At 41.0% G+C, this 21165-nt stretch overlaps 1 protein-coding gene and 1 non-coding gene across 2 annotated transcripts; one reads left to right on the top strand and one right to left on the bottom strand.

The window, feature by feature from the left end:
- The first annotated feature begins 278 nt into the window (after positions 1 to 278).
- LOC131256093 (coniferyl alcohol acyltransferase-like) lies at positions 279 to 6951 on the top strand. Its single transcript, XM_058257143.1, has 2 exons — positions 279 to 816; positions 5812 to 6951. Exons 1-2 carry the CDS (start codon positions 376 to 378, stop codon positions 6901 to 6903), a joined length of 1533 nt encoding a protein of 510 aa, XP_058113126.1. The 5' UTR covers positions 279 to 375; the 3' UTR covers positions 6904 to 6951.
- A 7073-nt stretch (positions 6952 to 14024) lies between these two features.
- On the bottom strand, positions 14025 to 14131 carry LOC131257031 (small nucleolar RNA R71). Its single transcript, XR_009177054.1, has one exon. It is a non-coding gene; the product is annotated as a small nucleolar RNA R71 (small nucleolar RNA).
- Positions 14132 to 21165: the final 7034 nt, after the last annotated feature.

Genomic DNA, 21165 nt, shown 5'->3' with positions numbered 1-21165 from the left:
TTAATATTATCTATGTCTTCTTGCTTTTTCCTTTGTGTATTTGAGAAGCCTCGGTGAGAGGACTATAGAAAAGCTCAGTGGATTTAAGTAGTTATCCTTGAGGAAGATGGTGCGTCGGTTTCCTATATACGAGTGGGCCACCCATAATAGTTATCAATATTCATTACACACGGAATATAAGTTGGAAATAAAGAAAATAAGGGGAAATAAAATAAAAAAGCGAGGTCTATGATTGACGAATTTATAATAGCGGAAGGTTGAACAGGCCTACATATCTACCCTTAGGCGCCCCCTCCACTCCATATCATCACTCGCACCAGCCTCTCTCTCTCTCTCTCTCTCTCTCTCTCTCTCTCCCTCTCTCTTTCTCTCTCCATGGCGTCTGCTGTTGCTGGTGTTGATGATTTCACCGTAACGGTGAAAATGAAGGAGAAGGTGGCAGCAGTTCTGCCATTGCAAGACCACTTGCTGCCCCTCTCCAACCTCGACTTGCTCCTTCCCCCTCTTGACGTAGGCATCTTCTTCTGTTATAAGAAGCCCAGCAGCACAAGCACCACTGAAAAATCAAGCTTCCCTTCCGTGGCCAGCGCTCTCAAGAAATCCCTTGCCCAAGCCCTTGTCTCTTACTACGCCTTTTCCAGTGAGTTTATCCCCAACTCCCTTGGTGAGCCTGAGCTCTTCTGCAACAATCGCGGAGTCAACTTCTACAAAGCTTATGCTGACATCGAGCTTCAACATCTCCACCTCTACAACCCAGACGCCACCGTCGAAGGGAAGCTTGTCCCCAAGAAGAAAGAGGGGGTGTTCTGTGTTCAGGTCAATCTTCTTTTCTTTTTTCTTTTTTTCTTTTTCAAATGGTACTTATGGCGCCCGCATCACTTCCATGGCTTCTTCCCGTTCAAAATCATGTCATCCTCCTCACAGCCAATATGCAAACCTAACTGGGGTTTTTACTTTATACAAAGTGAGGGCTATGTTTCAGAGATCCACAGCATTGGCCTCATGGGCCTCACCACAACATCTTCCAGACACCAATCTCCAATATTTAGTTTCCCAATGTTTAGAAGCTGACGTCACTCGTTTTGAACCGTCCATCTTCTTTCTTGTTAGTACCATAAATAAGCTATCATCACATGAATCTTGATAATATATTTCTCAAGTAAAACATGGGTCATTCAATCTCTCAATTTTCTTAAAAGTATCTGTTGCGATCCACTGTCGCAACAGATACAACACCAGAAGACGTGCGTTGCTTCTTCTCAATACTATAGAGTATAGACCTCGTGCTCGAAACTGAGCTGGCTAAAAGGATAGACGGCGTGGATAAAATCACATGAGACGAGGGATTTCCTGCAAAAGCCTTTAGCACCAAGTTCCCATGCGCTGGGAAATCAGGTGGGGCCACCGTGATGTTTGTGAGAAATCCATCCATTTTTCGAACTCATTTTAAGACGTGCAATAAAAAATCAACCACATCCAAGACTCAAATGGGCCACTCGAGAGTAAACAGTGGGATTAAATTAAACAACTACCGTTGAAAAAGTCGGTCACAAAAGCTTTTTTGTTTTTTTCAGTTGATCCCATAGGGAATGACCTCACGGTTTGGGAGCCTAGAAAGGTTTCAACGGTAGGCATTTTATTCTCAATTTTTCCTCTAGTATGGCCCACTTTAGTCTTAGATATGGATGAGTTTTGGTGCCCATGTACTAAAATGAGGTTGCAGAACGAATGACCACCTCACTTGTCAGCGCAAGAAATTCCTGCGAAAGGCTATGACGGGAAATCCGCACCGGCCCACATGGTCCTTACAACACGTGGTGTTTTTGGGGGACGTGGATTTCCTGCTAAACCCTTTTCCACGCAGATCCCGCGCTGTAAACATAGGTGGGCCCACCATGATGTTTGTTTGAAATCCACCCCGCTCATCCGTTTCCTTAGCTCATTTTAGTACATAGGGCCAAAAATGAGCCATTATCCAATACTCAAGTGGGCCGAAAACATGATTATTGAATGTATACAATTAAAATATTCATGGGACCACAGAAGTTTTGAATCATGCTAATATTTGTGTTCTCAGTTCATCATAGCAGGAATGACGTTATGAAACGGTATGGATGGCATGTAAACATCACAGGTCTCAACAGTAGGAATTTTCCTACCCACCTTTTCCTTTAGTGTGGCCCACTTGAGTCTTAGATCTTGTTCACTTTTAGTCTCAAGTTCTGAAACAAGCTCACAAAAAAGATGAACGGAGTAGATTTCTATCAAACATCATGGTGGGCCCCGACTAAGTTTCCAGTGGAGAAAATTTATGCAAAAGGCTTCCGCAGGAAATCCGCTTCCATTGTTTGTTGAAGTAGCCAGGCAAACCGCATCCATCACTAATCCGCTCCGTTATGAGTGCGATGTGGATCGAGTAGTGGGAGCCGATTAGGTACGGCCTGGCCTCACCCAACACGGTGCGGCCATGACTGTGGGCCCAACTTGATGTATGTAATGGGGTTGAAAGTCCGGATGGTTCAACCAAACCAAGCCGTGACCCAACATTAGGTTGGGATCGGGCAGGATGCACTGGGTTTAGTATTAAGTTTATGCTATACAAACACCAACCTCATAAGACTTAGGTTCGGTTCTAACAGAAGTTTCAGGTTGCCCGATCTAATCCAAACTTAATTGATACATAAGTTTCTTATAAATTATAATTAAGGGCGGATGTGTGTATTAAAGCCACGGGAAATTTTGATGCTATTGGGAATCATTAGTCCGCATTGTTTTTAATGACTCCAGCTAACAAGATATGTGGGATTACTCTTTCTCAAATAAATTGTGTTTCACAACATAACTTTTAATGAAGTAGCTGTACTATATTTTAATTCATTTGCTTGGAAAAAATGAAATTTCTTATAATAAATAACTACATATATAATTAATAAAATTATAGGTAAAAAATAATCTATGTATTGAAAATATAATAAACTAATGTAAAAACAAAAAATATTAGCATGTATTCACCTTACTAACTTTATATGTATTGAAAATATAAAAAATTAATAATAATAAAAATATTAGCATGTATTCACCTGACCAACTTGATAGAATGTCCTTGGGTTAAACTTCGGTTGAGATTATCCAACCTGAGGTTGAGTTGGGTTAAGATTGAGGTATAATATCCTTTGGTTGGGCTATGGTTGAGCAACAACTAAACCCCAGCCCTAGTATGTATTGTGTGGGTGTGGCTTCGGTAGATCACTAATTATGGGACTCACCTTGTTGTATGCTCCTTAAATCCTCACCATCCATCCATTTGAAAGCTTATTTTAGAATATATTCCCAAAAAATTAAGCAGATCCAAATCTAGTCTCGACCACACCACAGGAAACAGTAGTGATTGACCATTAAAAACTTCTTGTAGGCCAAACAAGTTTTGGATCAAGATGATATTTGTGCGATCCCATCATCTAGGTCTTTGTGACCTTATCAACAGGTTGGATGATAAAAATAAATAAATAAATAAATAAATCATGTGCCCCCATAAAGTTTTTAATGGTGGAGATTCAATCACAGCTGTTTCTTATGGTATGGTCCACTTAAGTTTTGGATCTGCTTCGTTTTTTGAATCATGCCATAAAATGAGCTTTCAAAATGGATGGACGGTGTAGATATAAGGAATATACTCCATAGTGGAGCCCACAGTTCAGGATCCACTCAAACTGCCCCAGACAAGGCTGCGGTGGTAGTTAAATGATGGTGACTCTTCCTCCTAACACATGGCACACATGTAAGCCTATCCAGGCCTTCCAAATTCTGGGGTACATCACGGGCAGATCACAGCTCGAAACTCACATGGACCGAGCGTTCCATCAGATACTCTGCAGCATATTCACCTTACTTGGAACCCAAAAATCATGATTATCCAACAGTTGGGATGGTAGGTCTACCATTAGTTTTGTGTAGGGCTCTCCTTAGTGCAAAGACCATCCAATATTATTCATAGTGTGAATATTGAAATTGAAGTGGCCATATCACGTGATATAGATTTTTATTTTTTATAATTTTAAACTGGCTGCCAGTTGCATAAGCCAGATTTGTATATCATATATAGCCACATGGAGTTAGAAAATTTAGGTTACCTTAGGTGTGGATACATGCGCCAGAGTTTTTCTTTTCCACTGTCATTTGGCTTGTGTACCACACCACCACCAATATAACTGGTGTAACGTCATCAAGTTCCGTGAGTCTCGTCATGAGGCATATGTCATATACAAGCCGTCTGATCGTTCGTGAGGCTTTATCAGAAAAATAAGACATCCAAATATAAGTAGACCACAGCGTAACGTAGCGGTGGATTGGACATCTAACATTGAAACCATTTTGGGGGTAACAGAAATTTTGGATCAATATGATATTTGTTTTTCCTCTTCATCCCGGTATGTGCGTCCTTATGAACAAATTGTATGTAAAGTAAACGTTGTGGTGGGCTCTATAACTATTTTAACGGTGAGAATCATTATCCCACTGCTATTTGTGGTGTGGTCCACTTGAGCTTTAGATATGACTCTTTTTATGGGCTCATGATCTAAAATAATCTAGCCAAATGGATAAACCGGGTGGATATAGTAAATACATCAGTGACCCATGTAACTTTGATTTACTTTGAACTGTTCGTACAACTCGAGGAGTGTAAGCGCTTGTCTTGTACCACACGTATCAACGCCACCAGCTATATTGTTGTGTGTGGTACACCAGCCAAATCCGCTTCCGTTATAACCCAACCCTAATTCCATTCGGCGAGCTCGTCCTAAGACTTGCCCAAAAAATAAGACAGATCAAAGATAAAGTTGACTACACTGCAAAAGGCAGTGAGGGATTGAACGTCTACCATCCAAACTCCTTTGGGTCACAGAAGTTTTGGATTGATATGATATGTGTTTTTCCCTCTGTGTGATCTTATGAACACATTGGATGGAAAATAAATGTTATGGTGGCCTATCAATGTTTTAATAATTAAAATTATCATCCCACTTTTATTTGTGGTGTGGTCCTGTTAAGCTTTGGATATGAATTATTTTTAGGTTGATGCTCTAAAATGATCTCGTAAAATGAATGAACAGTGTAGATATAATAAATACATCATTTTGTTGGCTATGTAACTTTGATTTATTTTGAACCGTTGGTACAACTCGGAGCTCGTCTTCAAAGTTGTACACCAGCCAATCCGCTTCCCTGTTTGTTAAGTTTCACGAGCCCCTTCCCTGTTTGTTAAGTTTCACGAGCCCCTCACTTTTTCCTGCCGGTCTCACCACTGAAATCAGTGAACACTTTAACGAGTAAACTGGCCTGACCTCTATGTTGCATTCCAGCTTTTGGATAGATAGGATTTCAAATACGAATGTCGCATTGGCAGGAAAGATGAATTCAAAATTTCTCAGACAATACTTGTGTATGATTGTTCCACCTTTATTTGGTGAAATGATCAAGTAGTTGATGCAATTTGTTTGGGAAATTAGTACCAATGAAAATGGTAGAATCCAACATGAAGATCACAATTGTATGTTGAGTTAGACTATTGGTTTTCCATTGATGATTTCAACGGTGAGTACACACCTGATGAGTAGACTAGACTGGCCCGAATTTTGTTTTAGATGATCTTTATATTTGGTTTTTTACTAGTCGTGTCCTTACATAAGTGCCACATTGGCCGGAAGGTTTTTTTTTTTTTTTTTTTAAATAATAATTTAATGAACAGGAAAAGTTACCAGAGGCACAACACAATGTATGATGATGATCATTATAGGTGGGTGGTTTGGACAGGCAACGGAGTTCAAGTGCAGTGGGGTGGTTGTGGCATGCTCATTCGACCACCGGGTAGCTGATGCCTACTCAATGAACATGTTCTTGGTATCATGGGCAGAGATGGCTCAATCAAAACCAATTTCCACCCCACCATCTTTCCGCCGATCCTTACTCAACCCAAGGCGCCCTAGCTCGTACGATGTCTCCATTGACGACATGTACGTGCCACAGTCATCAACGCCACCTCCAGAGAATGAAGAACAAGCAATCGATGATGACAAGATCATAAGCCGCATTTACTATGTGACTGCCCAAGACATCAATGGGCTTCAGGCCCGTGCCAGCTCCGGTGGCTGCAAGAGAACCAAGCTCGAGTCACTGAGTGCATGCCTGTGGCAGATTGTCGCGAAAAGTGAGAGAGACAGCATGAAAAGATGCAAGTTGGGGATTGTGGTTGATGGACGGACAAGATTGAGTGATGGGGATAGACCCAACAATTGCATGTCAAATTACTTTGGGAACGTGCTGTCGATACCACATGGGGAGGAGATAGCTAAGGAGCTGGCGACGAGGCCATTGAGTTGGGTGGCAGAGTTGGTGCATAAAACGTTGAGGGGGGCAGCAAGCAAGGAGCATTTCTTGGGATTAATAGACTGGGTGGAGGCGAGACGGCCACAGCCAGCAATGACGAAGATATATTGCAGGGGTAGAGAAGATGGAGCGGCATTTGTGGTGTCATTGGGGCAGAGATTCCCAGTGGAAAGAGTGGATTTTGGGTGGGGGAAATCAGTGTTTGGATCGTATCATTTCCCGTGGGGGGGATACGCAGGGTATGTGATGCCAATGCCCAGTGCGAGCAGGGAGGGGGATTGGGTGGTCAACATGCACATGTTCAAAGAGCAGTTAGATATGCTGGAAGGTGAGGAAGGTCATATCTTTCACCCCTTAAGTCCTAAATACCTTAATTTGGCTGCTACTGCTGCTGCAACTTTCGACGTTTCTTATGCCAGAGAGGAGATTCCAAGTTGTAGCCATCCTTACACTACTACCAGTGCTGCTAGTACGAATGTAGAAGGAGGAGGCAAGGTGAAGAGTTTTAGCCTTGCATGATGTGGATTTGTGCGTGGGATGCTTTACCACCAAGCTCGATATTTTTTTTTCTTCTTCTTCTTCTTTCATTTGTTTTCCATATCTTTTTAACAAATAAAAATCGGTGCTTGTTCTCTCTTCCACTGCAACTCGATTTGAAAATTCACTTAAAAGGAACTAAAATTCAAAAGAAAAAGTGGAGGGCAATATTTTAAGATGACTATTGCTTTGTATCTCTTCTCGAGGAAAAGACTCCAATTCTAAATTATTATTATTATTATTATTATTATTTTTTAAAAAAAGAAACTCTCACATCTAACCAGCTTCAAAATTGGACATGAATTAATGTATTATTTGTTGGAACCACGGAATCACATATATTTTTTATTTTTATTTTTTTTACACACGCACACGCACCCCACACACTCACACTGGTGGAATTTCACCACCTATGGGTACTCGAACCCTTGACCGGGAGTTGAAACTCCTGAGAGTCTACCACTCGGGCAAGAGTAAGGACCCAGAAATCACATATATGAATCCAGCAGAGTACTTCAATTGCACGACTAAGTTCAAATACAAATAAACTGAATTTTACATGAAAAATTTCTTGCAGAAAAAACAATTACACGACTAAGTTCAAACACAAATAAACAAAATTTTACATGGAAAATTTCTTGCGGAAAATAACAATGACACAGATCAATAATAATACACTATGAAAGAAAATTACAAGAGATAGAGTTTACCAATTTGAACAAGTCTTGAATATTCCTCACAAGCCAAATTATGCCCTTCTAGAACACTTCTCTTAATACCCAAATCCCGATTACACCCAATATATATATAGCATAATTTTGTATCACAATCGGAATAAAAAAACAAATCCTGCACCTATGCAATTCTGCACACACACTCAATGGCACCTTCTATAGGAGTTCGATGGCATCGACGATCTGTCGATGGATCTAGAAAATATCAAAACGTTCTAGTAATAAAACATGAATTTTTCATATTTTTCCAATGGCATCGAGTATCTGTCGATGGCATCAACATTTGTTCAATGACATCGAGTTGGCTGTCAATGGCATCGACAGACCCTATTGTTTACAGATTTGAGACATCAACAACATTATTAGTACCATATTAATGTTAATAAAGACCGAAGAATAAAGCCTTTGAAATGAAGTTGGACAGAAAGCTAGGTCGGGCCACCATGATGTTTGTGAGAAATTTGCTCCAAACCATCGGTTTTTCCAGATCACGTTCGGCCATGGTGCCAACAATGAGGCAGATCCAAAACTCAAGCAGGTCGTACAGCAGGAAAAGTTGGTGGGAAAATGCCTACTGTTGAAATCTCCCTAGGGTCCACTGTAATGTTATATGTCATTCATCCCATTCATATGTTCATTCCCTCTAGGACGAAGTGAAGATACAGAAATATTAATACCAGCTCAAGATCATATCGGCCAACCAGCACCAACACGAATCTGATAGACACTTGCTTAACCACCGGCACGAATATATATATATATATATATATATATATATATATATATATATATATATATATATATATATATATGAAATCAATTCATTCTCTCTAAGCGTAACCCTTCGATACCAACCTCGCTTTGTATCTATCATATTTCATTTTAAATAACCACTTGCATCCTATCGCTTTTTGACCCACTAGAAGCTCCACTAGCTCACATGTGTTGTTCTTGTACAAAAATTTCATCTCATCATCCATGGTCACATTCTACTTTTCTGCATCAAGCTCATCAAGAGCTTCTTGAATAGTAGACGGGTCCCCCTCATCTGTAATGAGGGCATATGTGATATTAGAGTCGTACCTATATCTTGCTGGTAACTCGCAATCTCTTGCAATGAATTTCTTCTCACAGGTGACTGCTCCACCTGCTCATGTACCTTTGTTTGCGCATTTGTCTCTGCCTGAGTATTACCTGTGTCAATCTAGATGTCTACGAATAACTTCTCTAGTTTCTTTTGCTCCTCCTAATCATTCTTAGGGAATAGAGAGCTTTCCTTGAACCTAACGTCACGACTAGTACTTTTTGGCTCTATGGTCTAACTTATCTCTCTCAACTGACAGTACATAAGAGTAAGCCTCATAACCAAATATGTGCAAATCTAAGTAATCAACCTTATCACCACTCCATACTTCCTCTAGAATCTTGCAGTCAATTACCGTAGAAGAGAGCTAATTCACCAAACAACAGGCCATATTAACAGCCTCAGTCCATAGGTCCTCGCCCAACCCGACATTACTAATCATGCATCGGGTCCTCTCCAAGAGAGTCTGATTCATCTGCTCAGCTACATCATTTTGCTTGGGTGTATGGTGCACCGTGTTGTGCATAATGGTCCCTTCATCTTTGAATATTGATTAAATTCATTGGAAGTAAATTCGCCACCATTATTAGTCTTTAAAACCATTATTTTTCGCCATGTCTGTTTTTCTATCATGGTCATCCATTGTTTGAATTTAGTGAAAACTTCGGATTTATATTTCATAAAATAAACCCAAACTTTTTGGGAGTAGTTGTTGAATGTATATAACAAACCATGACAACCCTCCAGCTAAAACCATAGGCGACGACCCCCATACGTCAGAGTACACATAATTAAGCGTGCCCTTACATACATGTTTACCAGTTTTAAAGGATAACCTAGATTGTTTACTATATATACAATGGTCGTATATATTTAAATAAAAATTCTTAAAAATTAGAATTAAACAATGATCGGAAAATACCTTCATGCCCCCTTGCTCATGTGGCCCAGACAAGCATGCTGTAATTGTGTAGACATGGAATCTGATATGATCATGCAGCTCCACCAATTAACTATTCTCTATCAACCTGTAAAGATTATCGTGCCTCTGCGCGCTCATAACCACGAGTGCCCATTTTGAAACTTTAAGAACACCATTAAAACCGGTGAACTTGCACCCTATTACTTCGAGTGCATCAAAAGAAATCAAAATCTTCTTTATATCAGGAAAGTGTCTGACCTCAGTTTTATTTGTTAAATCTGCTTCTCATGTTAATAAAGTGCATGCATTAGATTTGGTTTATTCTAATATTTGTGATCCTATGAGGACAAAAGCCTTAGGTGGGGCATTGTATTTTATCACTTTTATAGATGATGTATCTAAGATAGTTTGGGTTTATGCTTTAAAATCTAAGGATGAGGTCTTTGGTGTGTTTAAATTGTTTCATTCTATGGTCAAGAGAGAGACAGGTAGATCATTAAAGTGCAGCCGCACTAACAATAGTGGTGAATACATTGGCGACTTCCATGAGTATTGTAAGTCCCTGGGTATACGGCATGAACAAATGGTTACCGGGACCCCTCAACATAATGGTGTAGCTGAGCGAATAAATCGTACCATTGTTGAGAGAATCAAATGCATGTTATCCCATGCGAAGTTGCCAAGACGTTCTGGGAAGAAGCAATGCACACAGCTATGTATTTGATAAATAGGTTTCCATCAGCCCCGTTGAATGGAGAAGGACCTGAGAAGGTGTGTACCGGACAGGATCCATCGTACAGTCATCTCAGGGTGTTTGTATGCAGGGCATCTGTTCACATACTAAAGGACAAGAGGTCCAAGCTGTTGAGGGTCAAATATTGCATATCAGACCCAGTTGCTGCATAGTTTTACAAGCATGATACCGTTTAATGGCCTGATTTAATTGTGTTTGTGATGCAGAGTGTATTTACGAGCATGGACTGAAAAAGGATGCTTAAAGCATGGATTTAACGCTCTGATGACACTAAAGCATGGGATGGACTCCAGGGGACCAAGATCAACGAAATTACACGTCAGGGATCGGCAGAAATCGAGAAACTAAAGCTCAAGCGGCCTGAAAGTCAGCCAGAATGCAAGATCACGAGGTTCCCACCACCCGTTCAGCTCAAAACTCCATACATGGCCAAGGGCCCGCAAATTAACCGTATATGGCGAATTTCAAACCTTCAGATCCCTTCAGAAGTGGCCCAACGGACAGATCAGCCCCTAAAATCTTGATTTGGGGCCCGCCTGATATCTGGATATACTCCAATTTTGGTCTCAACGCCTTAAACCACGTGTCAAAGCGGATGGACGGAGCGGATTTCTCACGATCATCACAGTGGACTCCGCATGTACAGCGCGTGTACATAAGGCACCGCTGCCCGCGCCGCACCGGACGGTCAGCCCGGTCAAAGACGGGTTGACCCGTCTTCTTCTTCTGCATCAACAGCGGACGGACGCTGTCCGTCCGTTTTTCATTAGTGGGCCCCATCCATCACAGGTATCGAAAATCAGAACCGTCCATATGCTCTGCGAGGTGACCAAAACCGTCGCCTAGCTTTCTTTTTTGTCCCATGCACACACACACAGGTACAGTGCATGTAAACGCAGGATAGACGGTGCAACGAAGAAATCCGTGGGCCACACCAAGTTTGATCCGAAACCAGCCATTCCCACCTGGTTTTTCATTCTTCATTCAATGGACGGCTTGGATTTCCCAGAAAAACAGTGAAGTGGGCTCCACCATTGTCACAGCGCCAAAGGACGCTACTCTGTTTTCGCGTCTGGAAAACCCGGGTTTTCCGTGCGGTTCTGGCCCACCATAGTTGATCAGAGGCATGATCCAAACCATCCATCGTGTATCTCGTCCAGAGATTTCCCAAGGGACGTCAGCTATTTGGAAAGAATGTGATGGAAGTGGAAGTTTTCCCTTCCGTTTTCTTTACTGCAAAACGCCCCTACGCACCAGCCTTGCGTAAATAGATCTTTCGCAGCCTATTCCTTCTCAGACTCAACCTCTCCACGGCCCTACGCACCTGCCTATAAGGGGGAGTGGAACGTGACAAAAGGGCATTGAACCAGGGGAGGAGGAGGAGGGCTGGTCGTGGCTTGGCTGCTGGCAGCGTGGGGAGAGACGAACAGGAAGACAGGAGGGCTGGACGTGGCTTGGCTGCTGCTGCACGTCAGGGAGAGAGAAAGAGAAACAGAGAAGAGCTGGAACGTGATAGTGAGATCCGGTTTTTATGTTTCTTGTTTTCTTTTCCTTTTATTCCTTTGATTGTTTTGTGGTTCTAGCATGATCCTGCTAGGCTAAACCTCTTAGCTAGGGCTAAGAGGTGAAGCCTGTAGTGAGATGGGAGAGTCTACGTTGTGCCTTTAAATTTCATAAACTGAATTTGGTTTTAAGTTGATTATTATAAGGAATATTTTTCTTAGTCTTTAATGGTCTGTTGTGACTGAAATTACAATGGGTTTGCAATGGCTTTGAATATTTCTTTTCCCTTTTTATGTTTATGAAGTCAGGAAGCCCTGTTGTTCATCATTGCTCCATGGGCATGGTAGGATGACAGTACCCTTCCTGATCCTCATACATGGTTGATTGGTTGGTAATTAGTTTAATCCTGTTGTTTGCTTTGTCTCCTGGGCATGGTTAGATGATGGAATCCATTCTAATTCATATACTTTTCATCTCTTAAAAACCAGATCAAGTAGGTTCAGTTTGATTTCCATAAATTTTAATGCAGGCATAAGATCTCCCTGATCCCTACAAGTGGATCCTCTGAATCCCTAGTTTCCTTCCTCTGAATTCCTTAAAGTTTTAGATAATTATTCCACAATTATTTCCTAAATTCTATTTGGTTTAGATCATATCTTAGTGTAGTTCTATTTCTACCTAGTTTCAGGAAACGTACAAGTTTCAGTCCCTGTGGATTCGACCTCGGTCTTACCGAGTTTATTACTACATCACAATCCTATACTTGGGGAGTGAACAAGTTTTTAGCGCCGTTGCCGGGGACTAACGGTTACAATTTTCTGAAATTAATTGGTTTTAGGATTAGTTTAAGATTAGGATTTTACTAACCTTAGTTTTATTTATTTATTTAAGTTCAAAACTAACTTGTTTCCTGTTTTATAGGATCTTGACATAAGTTTCTCAATTGGTAATTCCTTCCTAATCTCTCTACTTTTTCCTATTTTTTAGAATTAAGGTTTAGATTTTAGAAATTTTCTAATTCTAGTATCCTCCCTTCTGTAGGAAATAGTTTATTTTTAGAAATTAGGTTATTTCTTTCCCTTTTTAGAAATTAACTTTCTATTTTGATAACTTTCTAATTTTAACTCTTTTAAAATCTAATTTGTTTCCTAATTTATTTTTAGAATTTTTGTTTAGAAACTAACCTTCTTATTTTGTAGGCCTTTAAGATAGAAATTTCTAATTAGGTAAGCTCCTTCCTTACTTTCTATTTTTCAGTTCTCTTTTAATAATTTACTTTCTAGTTTAGATCTTTCTTAATTTATTTTAGAAATTTCCACTTTCTTTTAAGAATTCCTTCTTTTAGAAATTAATTCACTGCTACCTTTCTTTTAAAGGATTGTTCTTCTCCTTTTTAGAATCTAACTTATTTTGTTTTATTTTGCAGGTCCTTAACTTAGGAGCTTCAATTTGGTAATTCCTTTTCAACTTTCCCTCTCTTTCTTTTTAGATTTTCTTTTCCTTTCTTAGGATTAGGCTTTGAATTTGATTGAGGGCTACGAGTGTTTCATGCCCAAGTGGGCCCGTGACAACACTCGACGTCTCTTGACTGAAGGAGGATTGGTTGAGGGGTTGACTATCCATCGCAGGACTAGACACCGCTCGAAATCTCCTGAGTTAACTGAAGTTATGGCTGAAGACCAACCTCCTCTACTTCCACCCAGGGTGGAGGATACCCAAGATGAGAATGAGGTGCAACAGGCACCCCCACCTCGTACTTTACGAGATTATCTACAACCGGCGGGAGTGAATATGCCCTCATGCATGATTTTTTCTGAAAATACAGGACAAATGGACATCAAGCTAGGAGTTATCCAACTCCTTCCCAAATTCCATGGACTTGAATCAGAAAGTCCATATTTACATTTGAAAGAGTTCGATGAGATTATAGCTACATTATGTTTTCCTAATGTATCTGAGGATACAATTAGGCTGAAACTCTTTCCTTTTTCCTTAAAAGAGAAAGCTAAGACGTGGTTACATTCACTACGTCCCAGATCCATTGGCACATGGAACGACATGCAGAGGGAATTCATAAAAAAATTCTTCCCACATCATAAAACAATTACCCTCAGAAAAGCAATCATGAACTTTGCCCAAAAGGAAGATGAAACATTCTTCCAATGTTGGGAAAGGTTCAAAGATTTAGTCAGTTCATGCCCACAACACGGATTTGAAACGTGGCGCATTACAAATTTTTTCTATGATGGATTGACATCTTCCATGCGCCAAATGGTCGAGACAATGTGTAATGGAGAGTTCATCAACAAAGATGCTGACGAGGTATGGGATTACCTCGATAGTCTCGCTGAAAAAACACAATCATGGGACTATTACCCAATGGCGAACACCACGTCTAGGCCGACTCAATTAAAGGAGAAAGGTGGATTATATCTCTTGAAAGAAGAGGATGATCTCAAGAGTAAAGTGACTACGCTCATAAGGAAAGTTGAGGCCATGGAAGGAAAGAAGGATAAGGTCAATGAAATTGTTTGCGGCATCTGTGATTGCAACATTCACACAACTGAAAACTGTCCTACAATACCTGCCTTTCGAGGAGTGTTGAATGAACAAGCCAATGCCGTAAATAATTATCAAAGACCTTTTACTGGACCTAATTCCAATACATACAATCCTGGCTGGAAAAATCATCCAAACTTTAGTTGGAGGAATGGACAAACGGCTACCCCTCCAGGTTTCTTCAATCAAAATCCAAATCAAGTGAAACCTCAAGAGGAACCGGTTCAAAATCCTATACAAGAGCTGGCTCAGGCAATGCGGGGAATTACAGATTTTATGCAAAAGATAGATTCTCGTATGACGAATCCAGTGATGCCCCACAAAAAGTAGAACCGGAACTTCTAGAGAAGCCAGTTGCTCCATTCCCCCAACGGTTGGTTTCACCAAAACCTCTCTCTAACTCTCAGGATATCCTAGAGGTGTTGAAATAGGTGAAAGTCAACATTCCTCTACTTGATGTCGTTAAACAGATACCTTCATATGCCAAATTCCTGAAAGACTTATGCACGACCAAAAGACGAAAAATTATTCAAAAGAAAATCTTCTTGACTGAGAAAGTGAGTGCCATCCTGAAGCAAGACGTGCCACAGAAATTTAAGGATCCCGGTAGCCCAACCATATCATGTGTAATCGGGAACTATCGAATTGTTCATGCACTTCTTGACTTAGGAGCGAGCGTCAATCTGATTCCCTACTCGGTATACAAACAGTTAGGTTTGGGTGAATTAAAACCCACCCTAACCACACTACAACTTGCTGATCGCTCTGTTCGTGTACCAAGAGGGATAATTGAGGATGTGTTAGTCCAGGTCGATAGATTTTACTACCCTGTAGACTTTATCATCCTGGACACCGAACCCATCAATAACATAAGCACTCAGATTCCCGTCATTCTTGGTCGCCCATTCCTTGCCACATCAAATGCAATTATCAATTGCAGGAATGGTGTCATGACTATATCTTTTGGAAATTTGACATTGGAGTCAAATATTTTTTTCAATAACGGCAGCAACGCAGAGGATGATGACGATTTTCACGACATTAACATAATTGACTCTTTCGTGGAAGATACGACACCTCTAACCTTATCCTCCGACTATCTAGAGACATGCCTGGCCCACTCCCATGATTTTGATGATGACATGATTAGGGAGACGTGCACCTTGCTTGATACTACACCGGTACTTGAAGTTAACCGGTGGAGGCCACAATTTGAAGAATTACCACAAACCGATGTAGTGCCTCTACTGTCTAACCTCAAGCCGCCGAAGCTTGACCTAAAACCTTTGCCCTCTGATTTGAAATATGCCTATTTAGGTCAAGATAAGACATACCTGGTGGTAATCTCTGCCCACCTAGAGAAAGAACAAGAGAGTATGCTCATATCTACTCTCATTGAGCATAAAGGAGCCCTGGGATGGACGATAGCGGACCTCAAGGGAATCGATCCCTCGATTTGTACTTACCACATATATCTTGAGGATAATGCAAAAACCGCTCGGCAACCATAACGTAGACTAAATCCAAACATGAAGTGGTTAAGGCCGAGGTTCTTAAGCTATTGGACGTGGGTATTATATACCCTATATCTGATAGTCAATGGGTGAGTCCAACTCAAGTGGTCCCTAAGAAGTCCGGAATCACCATCGTAGCCAATGCTAATAATGAACTCGTGCCAACTAGAGTCACTACTGGTTGGAGAATGTGCATTGACTATAGGAAGTTGAATACCGTCACGAGGAAAGACCACTTTCCTTTACCATTCATTGATCAGATCCTGGAAAGGTTAGCTGGTCATTCCTATTACAGTTTTCTTGACGGGTATTCGGGCTACAACCAGATAGAGATAACCCCTGAAGACCAGGAAAAGACCACATTTACATGTCCCTACGGCACCTTTGCTTACCGAAGGATGCCATTCGGACTATGTAATGCCCCTGCCACCTTTCAGCGATGTATGCTTAGTATCTTTTCTGATATGGTGGGGCAATACCTAGAGGTCTTCATGGACGACTTCTCTGTTTACGGTCCATCTTTCAGCAAGTGCTTGGAAAGTCTTAAATGTGTGCTGAAAAGATGTGAAGAAAAGAAGTTGGTACTTAATTGGGAGAAGTGTCATTTCATGGTTCAGAAGGAAATTGTCCTTGGGCATATCATCTCGTTCAAAGGAATCGAGGTAGATAAGGCAAAAATCGATCTTATCTCTAACTTACCTCCACCCAAGAACATCAGAGACGTGCGATCCTTCTTAGGACACGCAGGATTTTACAGGCGATTCATAAAGGACTTTAGTCTTCTCTCTCGTCCTTTATGTAATCTTCTTCAAAAGGATGCTCCGTACGAGTGGACTGAGCAGTGCCAGGAAGCTTTCACCAAGCTTAAGGGCACGTTAACCACTGCACCTATCATGCAGCCACCCGACTGGAGCCTTCCTTTTGAACTTATGTGTGACGCTTCTGATTATGCTCTTGGGGCGGTCCTAGGCCAGAGAAAAGATAAGAGGCCCTACGTCATTCATTACGTGAGTAGGACTCTAAATCCTGCCCAAGTGAACTACTCGACTACGGAAAAGGAACTCTTAGCCGTAGTGTTCGCCTTAGATAAATTTAGCTCCTACCTGATCGGATCCAAGATCATTATCTATACAGATCATGCGGCACTGAAGTATCTTCTTTCTAAGAATGATTCTAAGCCCCGCTTGATACGATGGATCCTTCTACTCCAAGAATTCGATTTGGAAATTAAAGATAAAAAGGGAGTAGAAAACGTTGTGACCGATCACCTTTCTCGCCTTAATACCTCTGATTCCCTTGAGACGCCCCATATCAACGACATGTTCCCTGATGAACAACTGTTCAGAGTCTCCCATTCACCTTGGTTTGCTGATATTGCTAATTATCTTGCTACAGGTGCCATACCGACATAGTGGACTGTGCAAGATAAGAAGAAATTTTCACCGAGGTGCGCAACTTTTTCTGGGATGATCCTTATTTATTTAAATATTGCCCAGACCAAATCCTAAGGAGATGTGTACCAGACGATGAGCATCAGAGAGTCATCTTCTTCTGTCACTTAGAGGCTTGTGGTGGTCACTTTTCTGCTAAAAAGACCACGGCCAAGATTCTGCAGTGTGGCTTTTACTGGCCCAATATGTTTAGGGACACTCATGAGTTTTACAAAGCTTGTGAGCGTTGCCAGAAATTGGGAGCATTGTCCCGTCGAAATATGATGCCTTTGGATCCCATCCTTATCATTGAAGCATTTGATTGCTGGGGCATCGATTTCATGGGACCATTCCCCCAATCATTTGGAAATCTATATATTTTGGTCGCCGTGGACTATGTCACTAAATGGGTCGAAGCGATTCCATGTCGAAAGAATGACCATCGCACAGTCATTAAATTCCTAAAAGAAAACATCCTTTCTCGATTCGGAACGCCTCGAGCCATCATTAATGATGGGGGCTCACACTTCTGTAATAAACCATTTGAGAGCTTAATGAAGAAATACGATATCTCTCATAAGGTGAGCACCCCATACCATCCTCAGACAAGTGGACAAGCTGAGATTTCTAATAGAGAGATCAAACACATTTTGGAGAAAACAGTTAACCCAGATCGTAAGGATTGGTCAATCCGATTGACCGATGCCTTATGGGCATACCATACTGCATTTAAAACTCCTATTGGAATGTCTCCCTTTAAACTTGTCTATGGGAAGGCTTGTCACTTGCCTGTAGAGCTGGAACATAAAGCGTACTAGGCGATCAAAAATCTAAATTTCAATCTGGACAACGCTGGCTCGCTACGCAAACTTCAATTGAATGAACTTGAGAAAATCCGGAATGATGCGTACGATAATTCGAGAATTTACAAGGACAAGATGGAAGCATTTCATGACCAACACATTTTGCGAAAATCATTCACGCCTGGTCAGAAGGTCCTTTTGAACAATTCTCGATTACATCTCTTTCCGGGTAAGCTTCGATCTCGTTGGACCGGCCCTTACATTGTTGTCACTGTTTTTCCGCATGGGGCCATTGAGATAAGAGATCCCGATAATGGCAAGGAGTTTAAAGTCAATGGACATCGATTGAAACCATTTGTCGAAAAATTTGATTCAGAGGACATGTCCATGCCTCTGACTGATCCTGTTTACCAGGATTGATCTCCTAGTCTGATGGAGGTATAGGTAGGTTTATCGCTTTCATAGGACTAGAGTAGTTGCTTTATTTGTCTGGCTAAAGACGGTAAACTTAGCGCTCCTGGGAGGCAACCCAGCTCTTCACTTCTTTTCATTCTTATCATTAGTTATTTCAATGTTTGTGGGTAACATTACTGTAAACCCTCACGAGACTACAACTCGTCCACTAGGGAAAACCTAGGGGTTTAAAGGCTTATTGCATACGCTAAATGTAATCGAGAGCACCTACGAAAGTGGTATAGGTAGGATTGTATTTTTGTTATTTTATTTTACTTCTGTTGGTTTCTCTCTTGTGCTGACCGCTCTTACATAGAAATCTTTGGAAAGCCTCTTGATTCTTTCATCCAGGTATTATCTTTCCATCACTTCTCATTTACTTTTTGTCCCATGTGCATCGCATGCTTATTTCTTTTACATTGAGGACAATGTAGATTTTAGGTTGGGGGTGGGAGATTAGGTCACCTAATCAGCATTTTCTTGGTCTTGTACAAAAGTTGTGAAAATTTTAAAAATTTTCTGACATTTTGTTAAATTTGAAGTGATTTTGACAACCATCTTGGATTTAAAATTACAAGATAAGTGAAGTTGGTAATTTATGACTCTTAGATTCAGTTATCTATTATATTAGATTTCACAGTTAAGTTTGAAGTATTAATCTATAATTGGAAGTTTTAAACATTGATTGAGTTATGAGTTCACATGTCACATCTCGCTTTCACATTAAGATTTCAGTTTAATATTAAAGGGTTAACTTGGTAATCACTAAGCATGTAAGGAACCAGCTTGGAAAATTTGCCTGTCATGAATTACAAAAAAAAAAAAAAAAAGAGAGATACCTTTGGAAAAGGTTAGGCGAATAATTTTCACCATAGGTTTGCTCCCTATAGGTGCGGATTCAATTCTCCTCTCCCTCGATGACTGAAAAAAAAAAAAAAACAAAAAAAAAAACAAAAAGAAGAACTGAAAGGCAAATTCTGGTTTAAGTTTTGAGTGTCCTAAATACTGTTTTGATTATCAATGTTATCATAAAAATTATCCATTGGATTTCTTAATGATGATAAGCCGAGATTTTATTATACACTCATGATACTCATTGTTTAGAATTGTTCTAATTAATGCATAAATACTTTAAAGTTGATTATGAAATTTATTGTGCACTTGATTCCAGGAGGAAGTAATATCCAACATTCATGCATCTTAGAATTTTCGAATCTAGACTGCTTTTTAAAAAATAAAAAAATCGCTTGAGTTCATAAAAATTGTCCTGTATTTCTCAACTTATTTTTCGCATACTTTGCTCGGGACTAGCAAAATGCTGGTTGGGGGTTTGTGTTGAGGGTCAAATATTGCATATCAGACCCAGTTGCTGTATAGTTTTACAAGCATGATACCGTTTAATGGCCTGATTTAATTGTGTTTGTGATGCAGAGTGTATTTACGAGCATGGACTGAAAAAGGATGCTTAAAGCATGGATTTAACGCTCTGATGACACTAAAGCATGGGATGGACTCCAGGGGACCAAGATCAACGAAATTACACGCCAGGGATCTGTGAAAATCGAGAAACTAGCAGAATGCAAAATCACGAGGTTCCCACCACCCGTTCAGCTCAAAACTCCATACATGGCCAAGGGCCCGTAAATTAACCGTACATGGCAAATTTCAACCTTCAGATCCCTTCAAAAGTGGCCCAACGGACAGATCAGCCCCTAAAATCTTGATTTGGGGCCCGCCTGATATCTGGATATACTCCAATTTTGGTCTCAACGCCTTAAACCACGTGTCAAAGCGGATGGACGGAGCGGATTTCTCACGATCATCACAGTGGACTCCGCATGTACAGGTACGTGTACACAGTGTACACGCACCGGCCGTGCACCGGATGGTCAGGCCGGTCAAAGACGGGCTGACCCATCTTCTTCTTCCGCAGCAACAGTAGACGGACGCTATCCATCCATTTTTCAGCAGTGGGCTCCACTCATCGCCTATTCTGAAGATCTGAACCGTCCATTGTGACGAGAGGTTGGGGTTGACCCTCGCCTAGCTTTCTTTTTTGTCCCATGCACACACACACAGGTACAGTGCATGTAAAGGCAGGATAGACGGTGCAACGAAGAAATCCGTGGGCCACACCAAGTTTGATCCGAAACCAGCCATTCCCACCTGGTTTTTCATTCTTCATTCAATGGACGGCTTGGATTTCCCAGAAAAACAGTGAAGTGGGCTCCACCATTGTCACAGCGCCAAAGGACGCTACTCTGTTTTCGCGTCCGAAAAACCCGGGTTTTCCGTGCGGTTCTGGCCCACCATAGTTGATCAGAGGCATGATCCAAACCATCCATCGTGTATCTCGTCCAGAGATTTCCCAAGGGACGTCAGCTATTTAGAAAGAATGTGATGGAAGTGGAAGTTTTCCCTTCCGTTTTCTTGGCTGCAAAACGCCCCTACGCACCAGCCTTGCGTAAATAGATCTTCCTCAGCCTAT

This window comes from Magnolia sinica, chromosome 9 (genome assembly GCF_029962835.1).
Source record: "Magnolia sinica isolate HGM2019 chromosome 9, MsV1, whole genome shotgun sequence".
NCBI classification, from domain to species: Eukaryota; Viridiplantae; Streptophyta; class Magnoliopsida; order Magnoliales; family Magnoliaceae; genus Magnolia; species Magnolia sinica.
This window is presented reverse-complemented; position numbering and strand designations above follow the sequence as displayed.

Coding starts and splice junctions, on each gene's coding strand:
- LOC131256093 (XM_058257143.1), top strand. CDS start 376: ATGGCGTCTGCTGTTGCTGGTGTTGATGATTTCACCGTAACGGTGAAA. Junction 817..5,811: donor AGGGGGTGTTCTGTGTTCAG/GTCAATCTTCTT, acceptor TGGTTTGGACAG/GCAACGGAGTTCAAGTGCAG.